The sequence below is a fragment of the Thamnophis sirtalis genome, unplaced genomic scaffold (assembly GCF_051295495.1).
Source record: "Thamnophis sirtalis isolate CommonGarterSnake01/CBP01778 unplaced genomic scaffold, rThaSir2_p1.2 scaffold_2, whole genome shotgun sequence".
Classification (NCBI taxonomy): domain Eukaryota; kingdom Metazoa; phylum Chordata; class Lepidosauria; order Squamata; family Natricidae; genus Thamnophis; species Thamnophis sirtalis.
The window spans coordinates 120,322,383-120,337,802 of NW_028261382.1; the positions used below are offsets into that span (position 1 = coordinate 120,322,383).

A 15,420-nucleotide genomic window follows, 5' to 3' on the forward strand; every position below is an offset into this window, starting at 1 on the left:
TAAGGAAACAAATTTTGAACATTCCAGTGTATATAGTTGATTATGAATTAAGCACAGAACTCCTGAACAAAGCATTCTATAATACAGAACAATGTCAAATAAATTGGACCATGCTACTGTCTCTAAAAGATTGTTAAAATTAAGAAGTTGCATAACCTTAATTTTTAATATACATTTCTACTACATTTTCTAATGTTTCCATTCTAATTCATCTTTATTTATAATTTTCATACCTTACTCTCAACAACGTAATTTATTCCTTCATAGCTTTTATATTTATATATTCTGGGAGATGTCTTTTAAAGCTGCATCTGGAAAATATTCTTTAGAATTCAGTTACCTCTCCATGGCTTCAAATTTCATACCAGTTAACCGTTTAACTCTATGGCTCCCAGGGAATTGCCGTCTTAGTTCTTGAAGGCAATACTATAAATTCAAAACATGAAGAAAAATGAGAAGGGAAGGAACATAATTTTCAAATGTTTCAGTGATGTTTATTTGAATGCAGTAACTAAGAGATTCATCTGGCAACCCATCCCAGCACAACCAAAATATCAAATTAACACTTCAACAAAATTTGAAAAAAGCCAGTATATTTAGATAGATCCAAGACTACAAATGTATTCAAAACACAGTTTTAAAAAAACCTAAAGGAATATATAACTAATTAACAAGATCAGGTTTTTTCCCTTTTCAAACATATAATGCAAAAGGCTCTTTGTGCACAATTTTACATAAAAATACATCATATTTAATTTGGATTTACCAAATCTATTACTGTAATATTTACTGTAATGAATCTATTTAAACTGAAAACAACTATTATTATTTCACCTAAATCAGTTAACAGCTGTTAAATACCAATACCCGTCAGACAGAACCAAATTCCAAATTCAATTACTTTAGGGAATCATTGCTTGGAGACATGATTAGAAGCTATCAAAAATAATAAAACATGAACATTATATAGACTGAAAAGATTACATGTTTTGTAGCTAGAAGGCCTAAATCTAAAAACTACTACAGAAAAGATATTTGACAAGACAAGCGATCATAAGGAATAAAGTGATAGTAAAGGTAAGACCTCACACATGAGTGTCAATTAAAAGATTAGAACTGACTTTGAAAGACTGAATGAGGGTTTGCAGACACAAAGGAAGGCAAAAAGTTAGATTCTGTTCTTTTAAAAAAGGCCGACAGCTAAAAATCACATCCAAGTCACGATCACGGGAGTATAAATCCATACTGACAGGAGGGAAATTCAAAAGTCATGTTAGAAAGTATTACTTCACAGAAATAGTGGAAGCTTGGAACCAACTTCCATTGAAGGTAGTGGGTCAATCGTTTGTAACTGAGTTTAAATATTCTTGGGATAAACACATGGTCATTAAAAATAAATAAAAATTGATAAAATATAAAAATAAATACATAAATTAAAAAGAAAACAAAAAAACACCTCAATGGTCAAACTTGATCGATCACTACATTTTTTCTGGTTGTTTTTTTTTTTTAAGGGTCCTTGGTGCTCTCTGAGCTTGGTTGTTTTCTTGCAGACATTTCATTATCCAAGCTACTGTAGGTAACATCGTCAGTGGTAGTTTGGGTAATGAAGTGTCTGCAAAAAAATAACCAAGCCTAGGGAGCACCAACAACATCTCATTTCAACCCCTAGCTACAAATATTCTCCTTTATTGATACCTAGATTAATTTTATGACTATTGACAGCCCAGATTGACTTGTTTGAGATGTCAGCTATAGAAATTAATTAATTAAAATAAATAAATAAAATACAGGCTGCAACTCTATGACTGGTGGCTTTATAAAAAAATAGGTAATCTCACTAAATCTAGAAGGTACATACATATATATATATATATATATATATATATATATATATATATATATATATATATATATTATATATATATATATATATATATATATATATATATATATATATATATATATATATATATATATATATATATATATATATATATATATATATATATATATATATATATATATATATATATATATATATATATATATATATATATATATATATATATATATATATATATATATATATATATAGGCAATATGATCACCTGAGAGACATAAGGGAAAACAACGCAAAGATCCCTAGTTATGGGAGATGTTACACTTTGGAAGAAACAGCATTAGAAGATCCAAATATAAGCATGCCATATTTCATCTGGAAATGACGGTAAGAATTTCTTCCTGAATTCAGGTCTCTCAGTTATTGAGTTTTCAGGGTGTCAGTTAATAAAAATCTAAAGTTTTCTTTACAATTCTAGAAATTGTAAGTATATTACTGTACAAATGCTGACTATTTTAAGATGCAGTTGTTTGACCATTCCTGAAAAAAACAAACTCATGTCAAGCATACTTAACTCATAATGTATATCTTGGAGATGGAGGAGAGCAGGAATATTTGGTTCCAATTTTTATCTAGTATAAATCACTGCCTGCAATGAATATGGATTGGACAGGGCTAAATGTGGTAAAATTCAGGCAATATACAGAGGTTCTCAATAATGAACAAATGGTGTTGAAAAGTTAAGGTTTGCACTTTGAGGATACTATTATACCTGGCCTTGTGCCTGGTGGTTTTGGCCTAATATAATCAGAGATCATTTAGCATGATTTTATTCCTTGTTTCTAATTATACAAAGCTTGCTTTGAACTTTGGAAAGCTAGTTTATACAGCTGTTTTATTTTATCTAATTGGGGGTTTCAGTGAAAAATACTATTTTAATTACCACCACAAACCATCCTGAATTCATCTTACAAATATATATATATAATTGTTGTCTTAGTTTATTTAAAAAACCTTTGAAAGAAATATCACTGAAGGCCAATACAATGTGATTCAGCAAATGAAACAATGAGCAGTGTGTATAATCTACTTTCACTGTGTAAAATATGCTTAATTTCTCTAAATACAGTGGTAGGTTTATTTTAAAGACATCAAACTTCACTTAAACATAAATTATGACAGTATAAGCACTATGATGGAATCAACTATTGAGAGAAACAACACAGCCTCAGTTCTTCAACCAGGTTGCATTTTTACCTCTTATTAAAGCATCAAGTATTTTAAAATATAATGTCTAAATCATACTAATTCCCACAATAGAAGAGTGAACAGTAAAAGTAATAGAGTTAGCAAAGATGGAGAGACTGTTTCAATCAAAGCAAGAGTTTGTCTAACTTCATTTCTACTTGAAACAGCTTCTGGACTTTTTGTTCGACACTGGAAAAATGATTTCAGATTTTGGAAATTAGAATAATTTTATAATTATAGAAATGGATTGAAATGTTGCAAAATGTAAAAGGTTGAGCTTGCATTTTTTTATTTTACTGTACTGAAAAACATCAGACGTTACCACTTTTTTCCTTTAGTTTTTCTTTTTCTCTTAAGTTGTCTACTTTTTGTTTTTTCTGTATTTTTATTTTATAATGAAACAATAAAAAATACATAACTTTTAATGCAGTACCCAAGAAAAAGCTCAAGAAGACATAAAAGACAAAAATGAGTCTACTATTAAGCTATTCAAAATCATAGATTGAAAACACTGTGAAAATTTAATATTCATGTGCTTTTTCACCTCAAGAAACAAATTAACTGATTTTTATGGCATTCTTTTTTGACCAAAAACAGAAACCTATTTCCATGAGCAAGAGCAACATTTCTATAGCAGTAAAACAAGAAAATGTACATGAAAAATATGAGTATATCCTCTAAAGAAAAGGGACTAAGGTTTCAATATTTCTACTGAAGATGTCCCTTACAAGTTAACTTGCATATAACTGAGAGAAGGAAAACTGTGAAAACTGAATGAACACATATCACTGTTATCAGAAACAAATACAACTAAATCATATGTGAGTGCCAATATCGTGAAAGCAGATCAAGCCATCATCATGGTACATATTAAAATGATATCGGAAGAAGCAATGTCCATAATGCTGAAAAAAGGAATAGCTTTGTAGGTGCATACTATTAATCCATGTTTAAGCTATTGAGCCTAGAGCATTAAGAGGTCCCCTCAATTATTAAAAAATGCAATCTGGAAAGTCCAAAAAATAAAATTGTAATCTTGTAATAAATATATTCTACCTTAAATTCCAAATATTTCAATATAAAGTCCTTCATCAAAAATGGATGCCTGGCTACTCAAAATCACATTGTTTTATTAACTGTCCAATAATAAATTAGGTAACATTTCAAAATAGTATCTTAAAAATTGAAAGGTTTATAGTTTTTAATCACTTCTCTTTCCCAGTGCAACTTCTTATTTGGTATAATATGCTATTTCATAGAATTCCTTCTTCCGTGGGGAGTTTCAGGAAGCCATAGTGAATACATTTAAAACTTTTAAATGTTGCTCCTGCACATTTAGGAAATACAGTATATCACAGAACTGAACACCAAATTTAACGCAGTTCCCCCTTCACACCTGAGACCTTGTAACACTAATGAGACACATGACACAAGGGAGAGAAGACGGCTACTTGAGCCCCATTTGGACATTATCACTTAGAGGTGTACTCAGTTTTGTTGCCAGAAGTTTAGACATTAATGGCTGTGTGTTGTATTATTTTGAGGGGACGGCACATTTACACTGTTATACAAGCTGTATACTCACTACTTTACATTGTAGCCAAGTGTAATTTCTTCAGTGTTGTCACATGAAAAGATATACTTAAATATTTACAAAATGTGAGGGGGTGTATTCACTTCTGTGATATACTCTATGTCCTTGTATACTTTCCAAATCAGTCATGTGAGTCTCAGAAAAGATATGGAGGTTTCAAAGAGTGAAAAGGGAAACTAGTGTATTTCACAAGATTTACATAGCCCTAAAAGTAGACTGCAAAAATATACTTCAGTAATGGACTGCAAAAGAAATAAGGAAAATGCCTACCTATTATCTTAGCAAAGATTAGATTTACTGGATTTGCATAAGAAGTATGTTGGAACACTTACCGTTGCCAAGTCATCTCGGTTGCAATCCAATGCGGCGATCATCACTTGTTCATATATTATCCAAACTAGATAATACAAAATATGATGAAACACAGATTTTCCCCGCCACAAACCTGCTAATTAGCTCATACCAAATTGTAGGACATGTTGCCTTTTATAACTTCAGTATACTTAATCTTACGGAAACCCATCACACTAATGCTAAACCTGAATATTTAGACAAATTCCTCGTGTGCTTAACCACACTTGCCCAAATAAATAAAGTATAATAGGTAAATAAAGAAAGTATAAGCATTTGTTAAACATATTTTAACTTCATTGCTCATACATTTTTATACACTGGTTCATCTTAAAAGCTGAATTGCAAAAACAACATGGGATATCAAATCAACTATGGTCACCAGCTTTAAAAAAAAAGTCTGTTTTTGGCAAATAATAGCTTTCAGAAAAAACATTGATGATATAGGTGCACTGTTCTCCTTTTGTTTCCATTTAAATAATATTTTTGTAAAATTCCTAAGTTGCTGTATTTATTGAATTCTAAAGTTCATGGAAGAAGCTCCAATGAGAAATCTTACTCTAAAAGATTAAAAAATGCTATCAGTCATATAATTATTTCTCCTTAGCTTACAGAGCTAATGAAAATCCATCTTAATTCTGCATTCTTTCTTTTTCATTTATTTATTATTCCTACATTATAGCTCTTGACTAAAAATAATCCAGTCTGATAAACTGAACTTCTTTCAATTCCCATACAAACCCAGGGTGTTCAGCTTCCATTAAGAAAAAAATAATCTTAGGCAAGTGTATGTATGGGTACCTATCTGCAATAGCTTTTAGATTTCTCTTGTGTAAAACCTGAAAGGATTCTGAGAATAGATGAACTTCTTAAGCAAAATAAAAAATGCTTTCTGGGTACTAAAGTAGAAGCTACATGGTTAATGCAGACCATAAGAAGAGTAAAAGACATGACAGCAGGAAATGACAGTTCATTGACTGCAACCTTCTGGAAAAATGATATATACTACAAATAAACTGGAACAAAATATTGTTGTTTGTAATCAAAGTATGTTGTGTTATCTACATTCATGAATGTTATTAAGTTGTTACTTTATATTCATAGAGTAATTCACCCAAAAATGGTCAATGAATATATTCAACTATTCCGATAAGACAAATCATTATTTCCAAAATAATTTACTTTGGTTCAAAATAAAAATCAGTTCCACACAAGTTTATTATATTCACTTATTCTTCTGTAAGAAAAGTGGATTTCATTACTCATGGTTACTTCTGGCAATATCCTAGCATTTAATAAATCTGTTTCAGAAAAACTGTATTTTGTTGAATTTAAGTATTACTGAGATAAAAACTTCCTAAAATTAAATAAAAAATATTTTAGTTCAGATCTTTGAGACCTCTGCCAAAAATAAACTGCTCATACTGTATGAATTAGGTTAACTGAATTATAAAAATGAAGATAAAATAAACTAATTAAAATCAAATCTTTTTTCACTCCCTTCCTGCCTACACAGGAATCTTAATCAATCCTGTACACTCAGATGCTTTACCCTGCGCTGCATACATTGCTCCTTGAAAACTTTTTCTTCAACGATTCCCTTCTGATATAAAATACAGAATGCCAAGCTTTTGGGGAAGAATTTGTATTATGAAACTATGAGTCCTCTCTCCCCAAATGATACTGCATCTAATGAAAATCCAGACACACCCTACACTCTCCTGCCCAACTGTATTATAAAAGCACCTTCATATTGATTCCACGTCACTGACTTTGCTTTAATTTTTCAGGAATAAACCTCCCAATTTCAATTTCTAAACATTTGACTAGTTGAAATTTGTTTCAAGTTTTCTGGGAGCGGTAATGGAAGATACTTCCCAAAGTATCTCTATGAATAGAGAGTAACTTAATCTGTTGTAGCTACAAGTTCCCTAGCCACACGCTATACTTGTAAAAATCAGAAGTCTAGGAATACTGGTCGATATTAAGCATACAAAGTTTGTGAACATATTGTGCATCAGCATGGCACAAAAAAATAACTAAAATAGAAAGCATGATAGAGAAATCAATTGTATTCTAATTGTGAACCAATCCAGATTGGATCCTGTATACTAATTTTATCTGATATTTTAATATAAATACATATGTCTGGCTTTGTTGGCCTTTATTACAATATGCAAATTTTAACTGTATACTAATAAAACCTAGAACATGACATATATCACAGCATATCAGAAAGGCTAGCTAATAAAGAGAAGTAAAACAGTTTTAACTTACTGTCATCACCAAGCTTAGCTGCATATTCATTAATTAACTCTTCTCCAACTTCAACTATTTGCTCGCTGTTCCGATAGTTCTCTTCCCTCCATTTTCTCATTTTGTCTCGCATCTCTGAAAGAAACAAAATGACAATTACAATAGACTAACAATAGTGTCCAATATTTTGAATAATATACAATTTAAGCAAATAATCTTTGCTGAGATCACATCTGTCATATGAATCCATGTGTATAATTTTATTTCTTGTATTACACTCACACAGCCTTTCAACAAAATTTAAAATTGGAAACTTACTGCTGTAGTTTGGAACATTTCTACTTTTGGGGAATGACTAAACTTATACAGAGTATAAACTCCAAACTGATTTTGAATTCCTACCACTTTGGTGTCAAAAATACACAGCACTACAAAAACATCTTACAGAACTGAAACTGTAAATTTCTAAATAGTATCCTACTGTTTAGAAACCATCTGATTGGTATTTTAAGACTATTGTTCTTTGAATTCTCCAAGGAATATTTGTTGCTATTTATAATTATTCTGGGAACAATTTCTTACTGCAAATGTAAAATGAGCTTATTCTGCATGCCGAACAGTGTTATTTTAAAATTACAATATCCAATTATAGATTTAAAAAAATACTGTCACACACACCATTTACAACTTCCTCTGAGAATTCTCAGGTTGTTTTCAGCAATCTCTGAAGCATACTTTGTTAAATGGTTAACTCATATAATTTTCTTATTTTAATAAAACTTATAAAAGTGTAATGTTAACTCATTCAGTTAACTATTACTTACTATTCTTACTATTTCCTAATTCAAAATAGAAGTATAGGAGAAAAATATTACTATTAAAATTAATGCAGCAACATATATGTATACACTTTATATTTTTAAAATATGTTTTCCTAATTAATAAAGTATCCACTAATAAGTGAAAAAGAGCAACAGTACTGCTTTCTACAATTCACTTATTTTTTGAAAGTATTAAAGTTATCATAGACGTGGCTGTAATAAAAGTAAATATCATGAATAATATCATGGATGTCAAATATGCCGCTAAGTAATATAAAACTTTAAAGCTTAAAAACATATTAGATTATGAAATCTTTCCACAGGTTTTTAAAATCAGTGTACTGCAGAATCCTCTGAAGATATGTTTTAAGCCTAACAATTTTATATGGTTAAAAAAAGTCAGCATTTACCAAAGTAAACATCAGGTATTAATGAGTTTGCTTTGTTATTGGTGCTATTATTATTATTAATGAAAGGAAAAGCCTTGCAGAATATTTTTACCTGATATTTAATATGAAATACATACCTCTGAATTACTTAGCCTTTCTTTTATTACAAGATGTGCAAATTTAACAAAACTGTCAATTTTAGATTCAATAAACCTTTTTGTACAATCTGTTCCTATTCTACCCCTCCCACCCCCACATAAAAAAAATTCAGAATGTTGGAAACATACTGCATTTTATTCTAAAAGTCAACAAAACCACTGTATATTATGTTTCATGTGCCTGAGTAGAACTAAATGGTTCCTGACTCAAGATGATCCCTGGAAATTAAAAATGGACATAAACAACCTGAGTGAATATCGTATCTATTACCAAGACTAAGAGATTAAAATATTTAAAGCTGTGTTTTTACTGTGAATTTACTTCACCACTGGTAGAACATCTATGTAAGACTAATTCCAATACAAAAAAATAATATGATACTATGACAGAGTATACTACACGATTTCAAATACTGAAAAAAGTTGTCATCTGATAATTATTTTTTTAAAGAACAGAAGTAATTTAAAGTGTCTGCCTGCTGAATTTTTCCAATAGAAGAAAACTACATTTTTCAAAGAGCATTATTCTCAGCAGCATGACAAATATTGCAGCCTAAGATAAATTCAAGGACCAGGTTTTACAATATAAAGAGAAGAGGAAGAAATGTTTTCCACTTAGATAGCTCTTTATTACTAAATTAGATGCAAATTAATTTCAAAATTATTGAAAATATTAATAATTACTTTTAAAAGAGAGATTACAATGTACTTAATTCATATAACTAATTACATTTATGCAAAAAGCTATCAGGATAAAAGTTAGTTTTTTCAGCTAGAATTATTTTAATAAATTTAATTCTCTCAAAAATGGAAACAAGGAGAGTTATAGCACCTGATTGTAAAAAGTACACCTATTGATGTATCTCTTAAACTTATAATAGCCTGATAGAACAGAAATACCATGATAGCTTCAGTTATGATTATAGCCATTGTAAAACAATTATAAAATCAAGACAAGGGCACATGGTGATCCACTTAATATCCACAATGGCTTACAACCAAAATTCCCAGTTCAATTGTGGATAGTTTTCTGCACACATTATTTCTGTGTATTTTTAGTTCTTATGTTTTTGTATTCATTGTATATTTAAATAAGCTTTTAAAAAGAAAGATTATTCTCAGCTTTATTATAACATTTCCACTATGGTTCACTCATGGTATGGTTATTCAGCAATGCACAATAAACATTCAGGTTACGATAGTAACCAACAACAAAATTCAAGCTGATAAATTTATCTTCCTTACACTATTTCCCATTTAAATCTATATTTGGATTATACCTCTCTTTTAAATGTATGTGCGTCCTTTTGTCCTCAAGCTCCCTGTACCACTCAGAAAAGTCCTAATCCTAAAAACAATATATGTGTGTTTGAAAATTACTTTCATTTTTTCCCCTGATCTTAAAGATTGAGAATATCTAAAATTTCTTATTTTTTAATTTCTTAATATATTTATGATGTATTTTATTTATGATGTATGCCTGTACAGTTTAAGATTTGCACTTTATATAATAGGATTCACTTCAGGTAATAATTTGAACCATGACATACCATATTTTTCAGAGTATAAAACACACCTTTTTCCCTCAAAAAAAGAGGCTGAAAATCTGGGTGCGTCTTATACACTGAATGCAGCATTTTTTGCTTCCCAAACCCCGCCCCTTCACCAAAATGGCCGTGCAGAACCTGTAGACGGTTTTCATAGAGCTCCCGGGGGCTGGGGAAGGCAGAAATGAGTGAAAAATGGGCCTTTTTTTGCTCAATTCTCCCCCCCTCCAGCCCCCAGGAATATTCTATAAGCCTCCTAAATGCTATGCATGCAATTTTTTTGACAAAAAAAATGGCCCGTTTTCACAAAAAATGGCCGGGTTTTGCTCATTTGGGGGGGAAAGCCTCCCCCCAGGAGCACTCTGTAAGTCCCCTAAAAGCTATTCATGCCTTTTGGGGGGGGGGAAATGGGCCCGTTTTTGTGAAAAACGGGCTGTTTTTGGGAGGTTTGCAGAGTGCAAAAACTTTTTTTTTTAATTTGCCTCTTCAAAACCTTGGTGCGTTTTATACTCCGTGCGTCTTATACTCCGAAAAATACGGTAGTCACCAGAAAAAGCTGCACAGTCTTTGGATGTTCTCCAACTTCTTTATGAGGGTAGAGAAGTATATGCTGCCTCTCAAATTTTAAAATAACATGACATTCTACTCCTATGTCCCCATTCATGAATTGAAATTAGTCATAACATAATCCAGAAGTAAGGGCGGTTTTGGTTTCTCCCAGTTAACTCAGTTGGATTAACACATGCTCTGCTATATCATGTTTTGATTAAGGTTTCTAAAGCCACATCAGCTGGATTCAGACATGCTAAATATGGCCAAATGAGCTACATTACTTCAGCAGTTCTTATAGTTCTGTAACTCTGTATTATTATTCCCAAAATTACAGATCTGATTCATACATTACATCAAATCATAATATGGTTTATAAATCCACCCATTTTAATTGTAAAACAATTAATCATTGCTTATGATTTGGCATGATATATGAACTTAGCAAATTGTTAATTTTGAGGCATCCTAACAATTCAAGGCTAAGAAGGACCAGATTTCCTAAGATTACTTGAAGTGAAGTAAGAACTGGTATTTCTTAGCCCTTACACAACAGCAGCAGCCCTTACACAACAATCAAATGAAATAACTCACTCACTTCCCACCCGTTTATGTGTATTCATTAATCCCATGTCCTTCATTAATTTCATGACATTTTTTTGGGCAAATATATGAATGGCATATTTTCACTAAAAATAAATGGAAAGCTGGATTAATATTAAGCAGTGTCAGTCATAGTAAGTTCAAAAATGTCTAGTTATGAATATACCCGATATAATTCTTACTAAATATAGTGCTAAATTTGAAAATGGGTCAATCCTATCCAAAGCATTTTGTTGCTGGGATGGGAGGAGGGGCAAATATAGTGGTTTTATAAGACTATAATAAACCTTAATTTAATGGATTTTAGATACAAAATATAAAATCTACATCCTATATCCTTCTGCACATGCATAAAATCTTATCTACCATTTTATATATGTGAAAAATATGCTTGCCTAAATATGTTTGAATTTAATGCTTAATGGAAACTGCTTCCCCTATTTCCTGTCAAACAGTGCACTATAAACTCTGATCTCCCACTAAATTTAGGCAAAAGTAGCTAGGTGAAGGATTATCTTCTATACACAAGGTATGTTCAAACATATGTTATTAATGTGGGAAATACATAAGGAAATAACGTTTTAATAAAGTTCAAGGATCATATAAATTGGTACTCTGTTTATCTACACAGACTGGTTGGTTAATTTATCTTAATAATAAAGAATTAATTAGTCTTTCCTATATTCTACGTTTTTATGGTTTTTGATATATAAAAACATGTAGAGCAATAATAAATAATACCTGTAGGAGATAACCAGGCTGGGCTCAAGTAAGGGGTCAAATGCATTATCAGTCTTGTGTCCCTTCATGCCCACAAGAGATCTAAGTGTAGTCTATCTTGAATTTCATTACCTCTTATCTTCTGCCTATTTGCTTTGACTGTTAGTAGTTCAGATTCTTGTAGAAAGCATGAGCTCTCATTTATATTGATTTTGAATATCCTGGACTTCCTGATTTTTCCATGCTTCACAATACTTATACTTGCACGCACACACACATATGTATGTATATGTGTAGGCACATGTGCATGCACACACAATTTTTCCACGTTCAATTGTGTCTGATTCTTGGAGACTGATTGGATAAGTCTCTGAGGTTTTCTTGACAAGGTTCTTCAGAAGGATTTACCTTTACCTCCTTTCTGGGGCTTGGGTTAGGGTACATAAAATCATCTAGCTGGCTTCCATTTCTAAGGCGGGGCTAGAAACAAGTCTCCTGGTTTCTAGCCTGATGCCTTAACCACTACATCAACTAATTCTAATATATACAAATATATAATTATAGGAGTATATATTATACAAATACATACAATATATAAAAATCTTAAAAAAACATACTTACACATGGCTAACTCAGATAAATGGAAAACAAAATATTCCAATTTGCTTTATTACTTGAAGAAAACATGGTAAGAAATTGAGTAAGTGGAACAGAATATACCTCAAGTAGACTTGACAAGAAACACAACCACATGACTTAATTCTACATTATTGTAAGGCTACATTAACACAATTGTGCAAGTCTGAAAATACAAATCTCACATTGTCTCTTTTTACCTCCTGATAAATTAGGGCAGATTATTACTATTATTATCTTTCTTTGCAGATTATTCAGATGCAGGCTCTGATTGCTCTTTATCTGATCACTCCCAGGGCAGCATCTCTTCCCTTCATCCCTCAAGGTTATTCTCACATACCATTACAAATATATAGTAGAAGAATCCTGTTAATTTTTGGTCAGCTCAAAGTTACTATATCTTGATTAGCACCTATATTAATTATTATCCCAGAACAAACTCACATAATTCATGATCCTAATCCAAAGCAAGCTCAAAACCAAAAAAAAAAAAAAAACAACACCATGGAAAGACAAAATAAATACCCTACAATCTCACATATTTTTAGAGGACAAACACGGTTTACCTCCAGGTAAATAGACAAAAGTATTTTGCTATCTGTGTCTTCCACTGTGTCATAGGGCCCAGTTATGCAAATTATATTTAGTCACTTTTATTTAATTGCCCTCAAAGGAATGTGCGAAGATAACAGGTGCTACCATGGACTCTTTGGAGAAATATGAAAATCAACCGTTTCTTTAGGAAGTGCTGAGGCATTTCCATTGTGAGTATTGTAGACATTTTTAATAGAGAGTAGGAACTGAACTTGAAGCTATTTTTTTCACTCTTAGAGACTAGTAGCTTACAGTCTGTAATAAATAAATTCACCTATTAACTATCCTGATTTCAGAAGAACTACCAAAACATCAAACCACACATCAAGTCTGCAGATCTATGGCCAGTTTTCTATATACCCAAACTTCTGAATAAATAAATATCAGTATATTTTGTATCCCAAAGCTGCATTCCATGTTAAGATTCAAGTCTTATGTTTGAACATTATTTGAATAACTTGCCTACGTTCATATTTCACAGTTGTTCTGAAAGTTTGATAAGTGAAAGCATATCCACGTTGCCATTATTTCCAATTTTTACTGAGCTTCAGTATACATATTAATATATAAAAAAGAAAAAAAGCAGGCAGACCATTCCCTTTAACATCCATTCCCTGCACTCTAATTTTACACACACAAGATCACACTACTTTTATATTATCTTATTACTGCTTATCCCATCACTGAAAGCAAACCAGACAGATTATGTTCCCCAAAAAATCTCCACTGCAGAGTATAAGGGACCATGGATCATGCAACACGCTTTTGATCATGTATTACATTTTTACAATGAATTTTGATTCATAAAACGCTTGGTTTACACATCATGCTAAGCAATAGTGTAGCTTGAACCAATGTGCCAACCCAAGCAAGTGCCTGTCTTTCAAGGAACCACTGACAAAAGCTTTCTAGAAGGTTGACAGCTTTGAAAAGAAACCTGGAGGGGGAGAAAAATCAACACAGGCAAACGTGAAATACTTCACCTTCACATTCCAGGTTCTTCACTATACAATTCCTTCCCCCTTGATATGAATTCTTGGGATAGAAGGCGCCAAGGGTCTCCGGAGTGGATCAAATTAGGGATTGTTATTTTACATTGGTAACTTCCCAGTGGATCAGACTCCACCACCACCACCACCATCCTTTCTCCTTTAAACAGAACTGTGAAAGGTGATAGATAGCTTTGAGCACACTACGCAAATGACACGATGTGAAGGAAATTACAGGGTTAATTACTCCAGATTATGCGTAAATTATCTTTGAGAATTGCACCTAGCAAGAGCTTCCCAACGCACTTTCCCCCCCTCCGGCGGAGACGTGAGAGGTTTCCGAGCGGCGAATAGAACCCCCCCGTCCCCCCAGTCGCACCTCCGGAGCTGCGAACAACTTCCCACACGCAACCAAAGAAACGTCGTAAGCACCCCAATTCTCTACGTCTACCCCGCCCTTCTCCCCCGCTCCACAGCCGCCGGTTTACCTTCCCAAGTCACGTCGTACATCTCCGAGACTTTCGCCATCTTGCCGGCCTCCCTCTCCCTTCGCCGAGCGACCGGCTCACGTGATCACGCGCTAGAGCCCCGCCCTCAGACTTGAAGCCCGTGACCGACAGCTTTGCGAACGCGATGTGATTGGCTGGGAGCGCGGAGGGCGGGAAAGGAGGAGATGAGGAGTTGCGAAACGGCCCGGAGGACTCACTCGCTCGGTCGGTCGAGCAGAGTCATGGGCGGGTGCCTGTACTTGCTACCAATCGGTGGTTATAGCCGGGCTCTGCTGGGAGAAGCAAAAAAGGGGCATGCGGGTGATGCTCACTTGCTTGGGTTTGCATTGCATCTGTGATGAGCCCTCTCCCTCCCAAAAGAATGAAATATTTCGGGCAATATTAAAAAGGCAGAATATTTCCCCTAAAGGAGAAATGAAAAAAAAAACTTTAAAGGAGGCAGAAACTAGCCCGTTTCCCTGCCCCCAGCAGAAACTGAGGCGGCCAGTTTATATTAATGTGATTTAGGTCTGATCTAAGCATAGTACACAAAATTATCTGCTGCAGGTCCTGTCAATGACTACTTCAGATTCACTTGCAATAATACAGGAGCAAACAATAGATACAAACTGTT

At 32.8% G+C, this 15,420-nt stretch overlaps 1 protein-coding gene across 1 annotated transcript in view; it reads right to left on the minus strand.

Annotated features, from left to right (window-relative positions):
• EMC2 (ER membrane protein complex subunit 2) overlaps nucleotides 1-14,890 on the minus strand; it is a 33,954-nt gene extending 19,064 nt beyond the window's left edge. Inside the window, exons 1-4 of the mRNA XM_087706773.1 lie at nucleotides 14,787-14,890; nucleotides 7,314-7,427; nucleotides 5,018-5,082; nucleotides 341-426 (exon numbers count right to left, since the gene is read on the minus strand). Coding sequence (XP_087562899.1) covers nucleotides 341-426; nucleotides 5,018-5,082; nucleotides 7,314-7,427; nucleotides 14,787-14,826 — 305 coding nt within the window. The 5' untranslated portion in view covers nucleotides 14,827-14,890. The remainder of the gene's footprint in view (nucleotides 1-340; nucleotides 427-5,017; nucleotides 5,083-7,313; nucleotides 7,428-14,786) is intronic.
• Nucleotides 14,891-15,420: the final 530 nt, after the last annotated feature.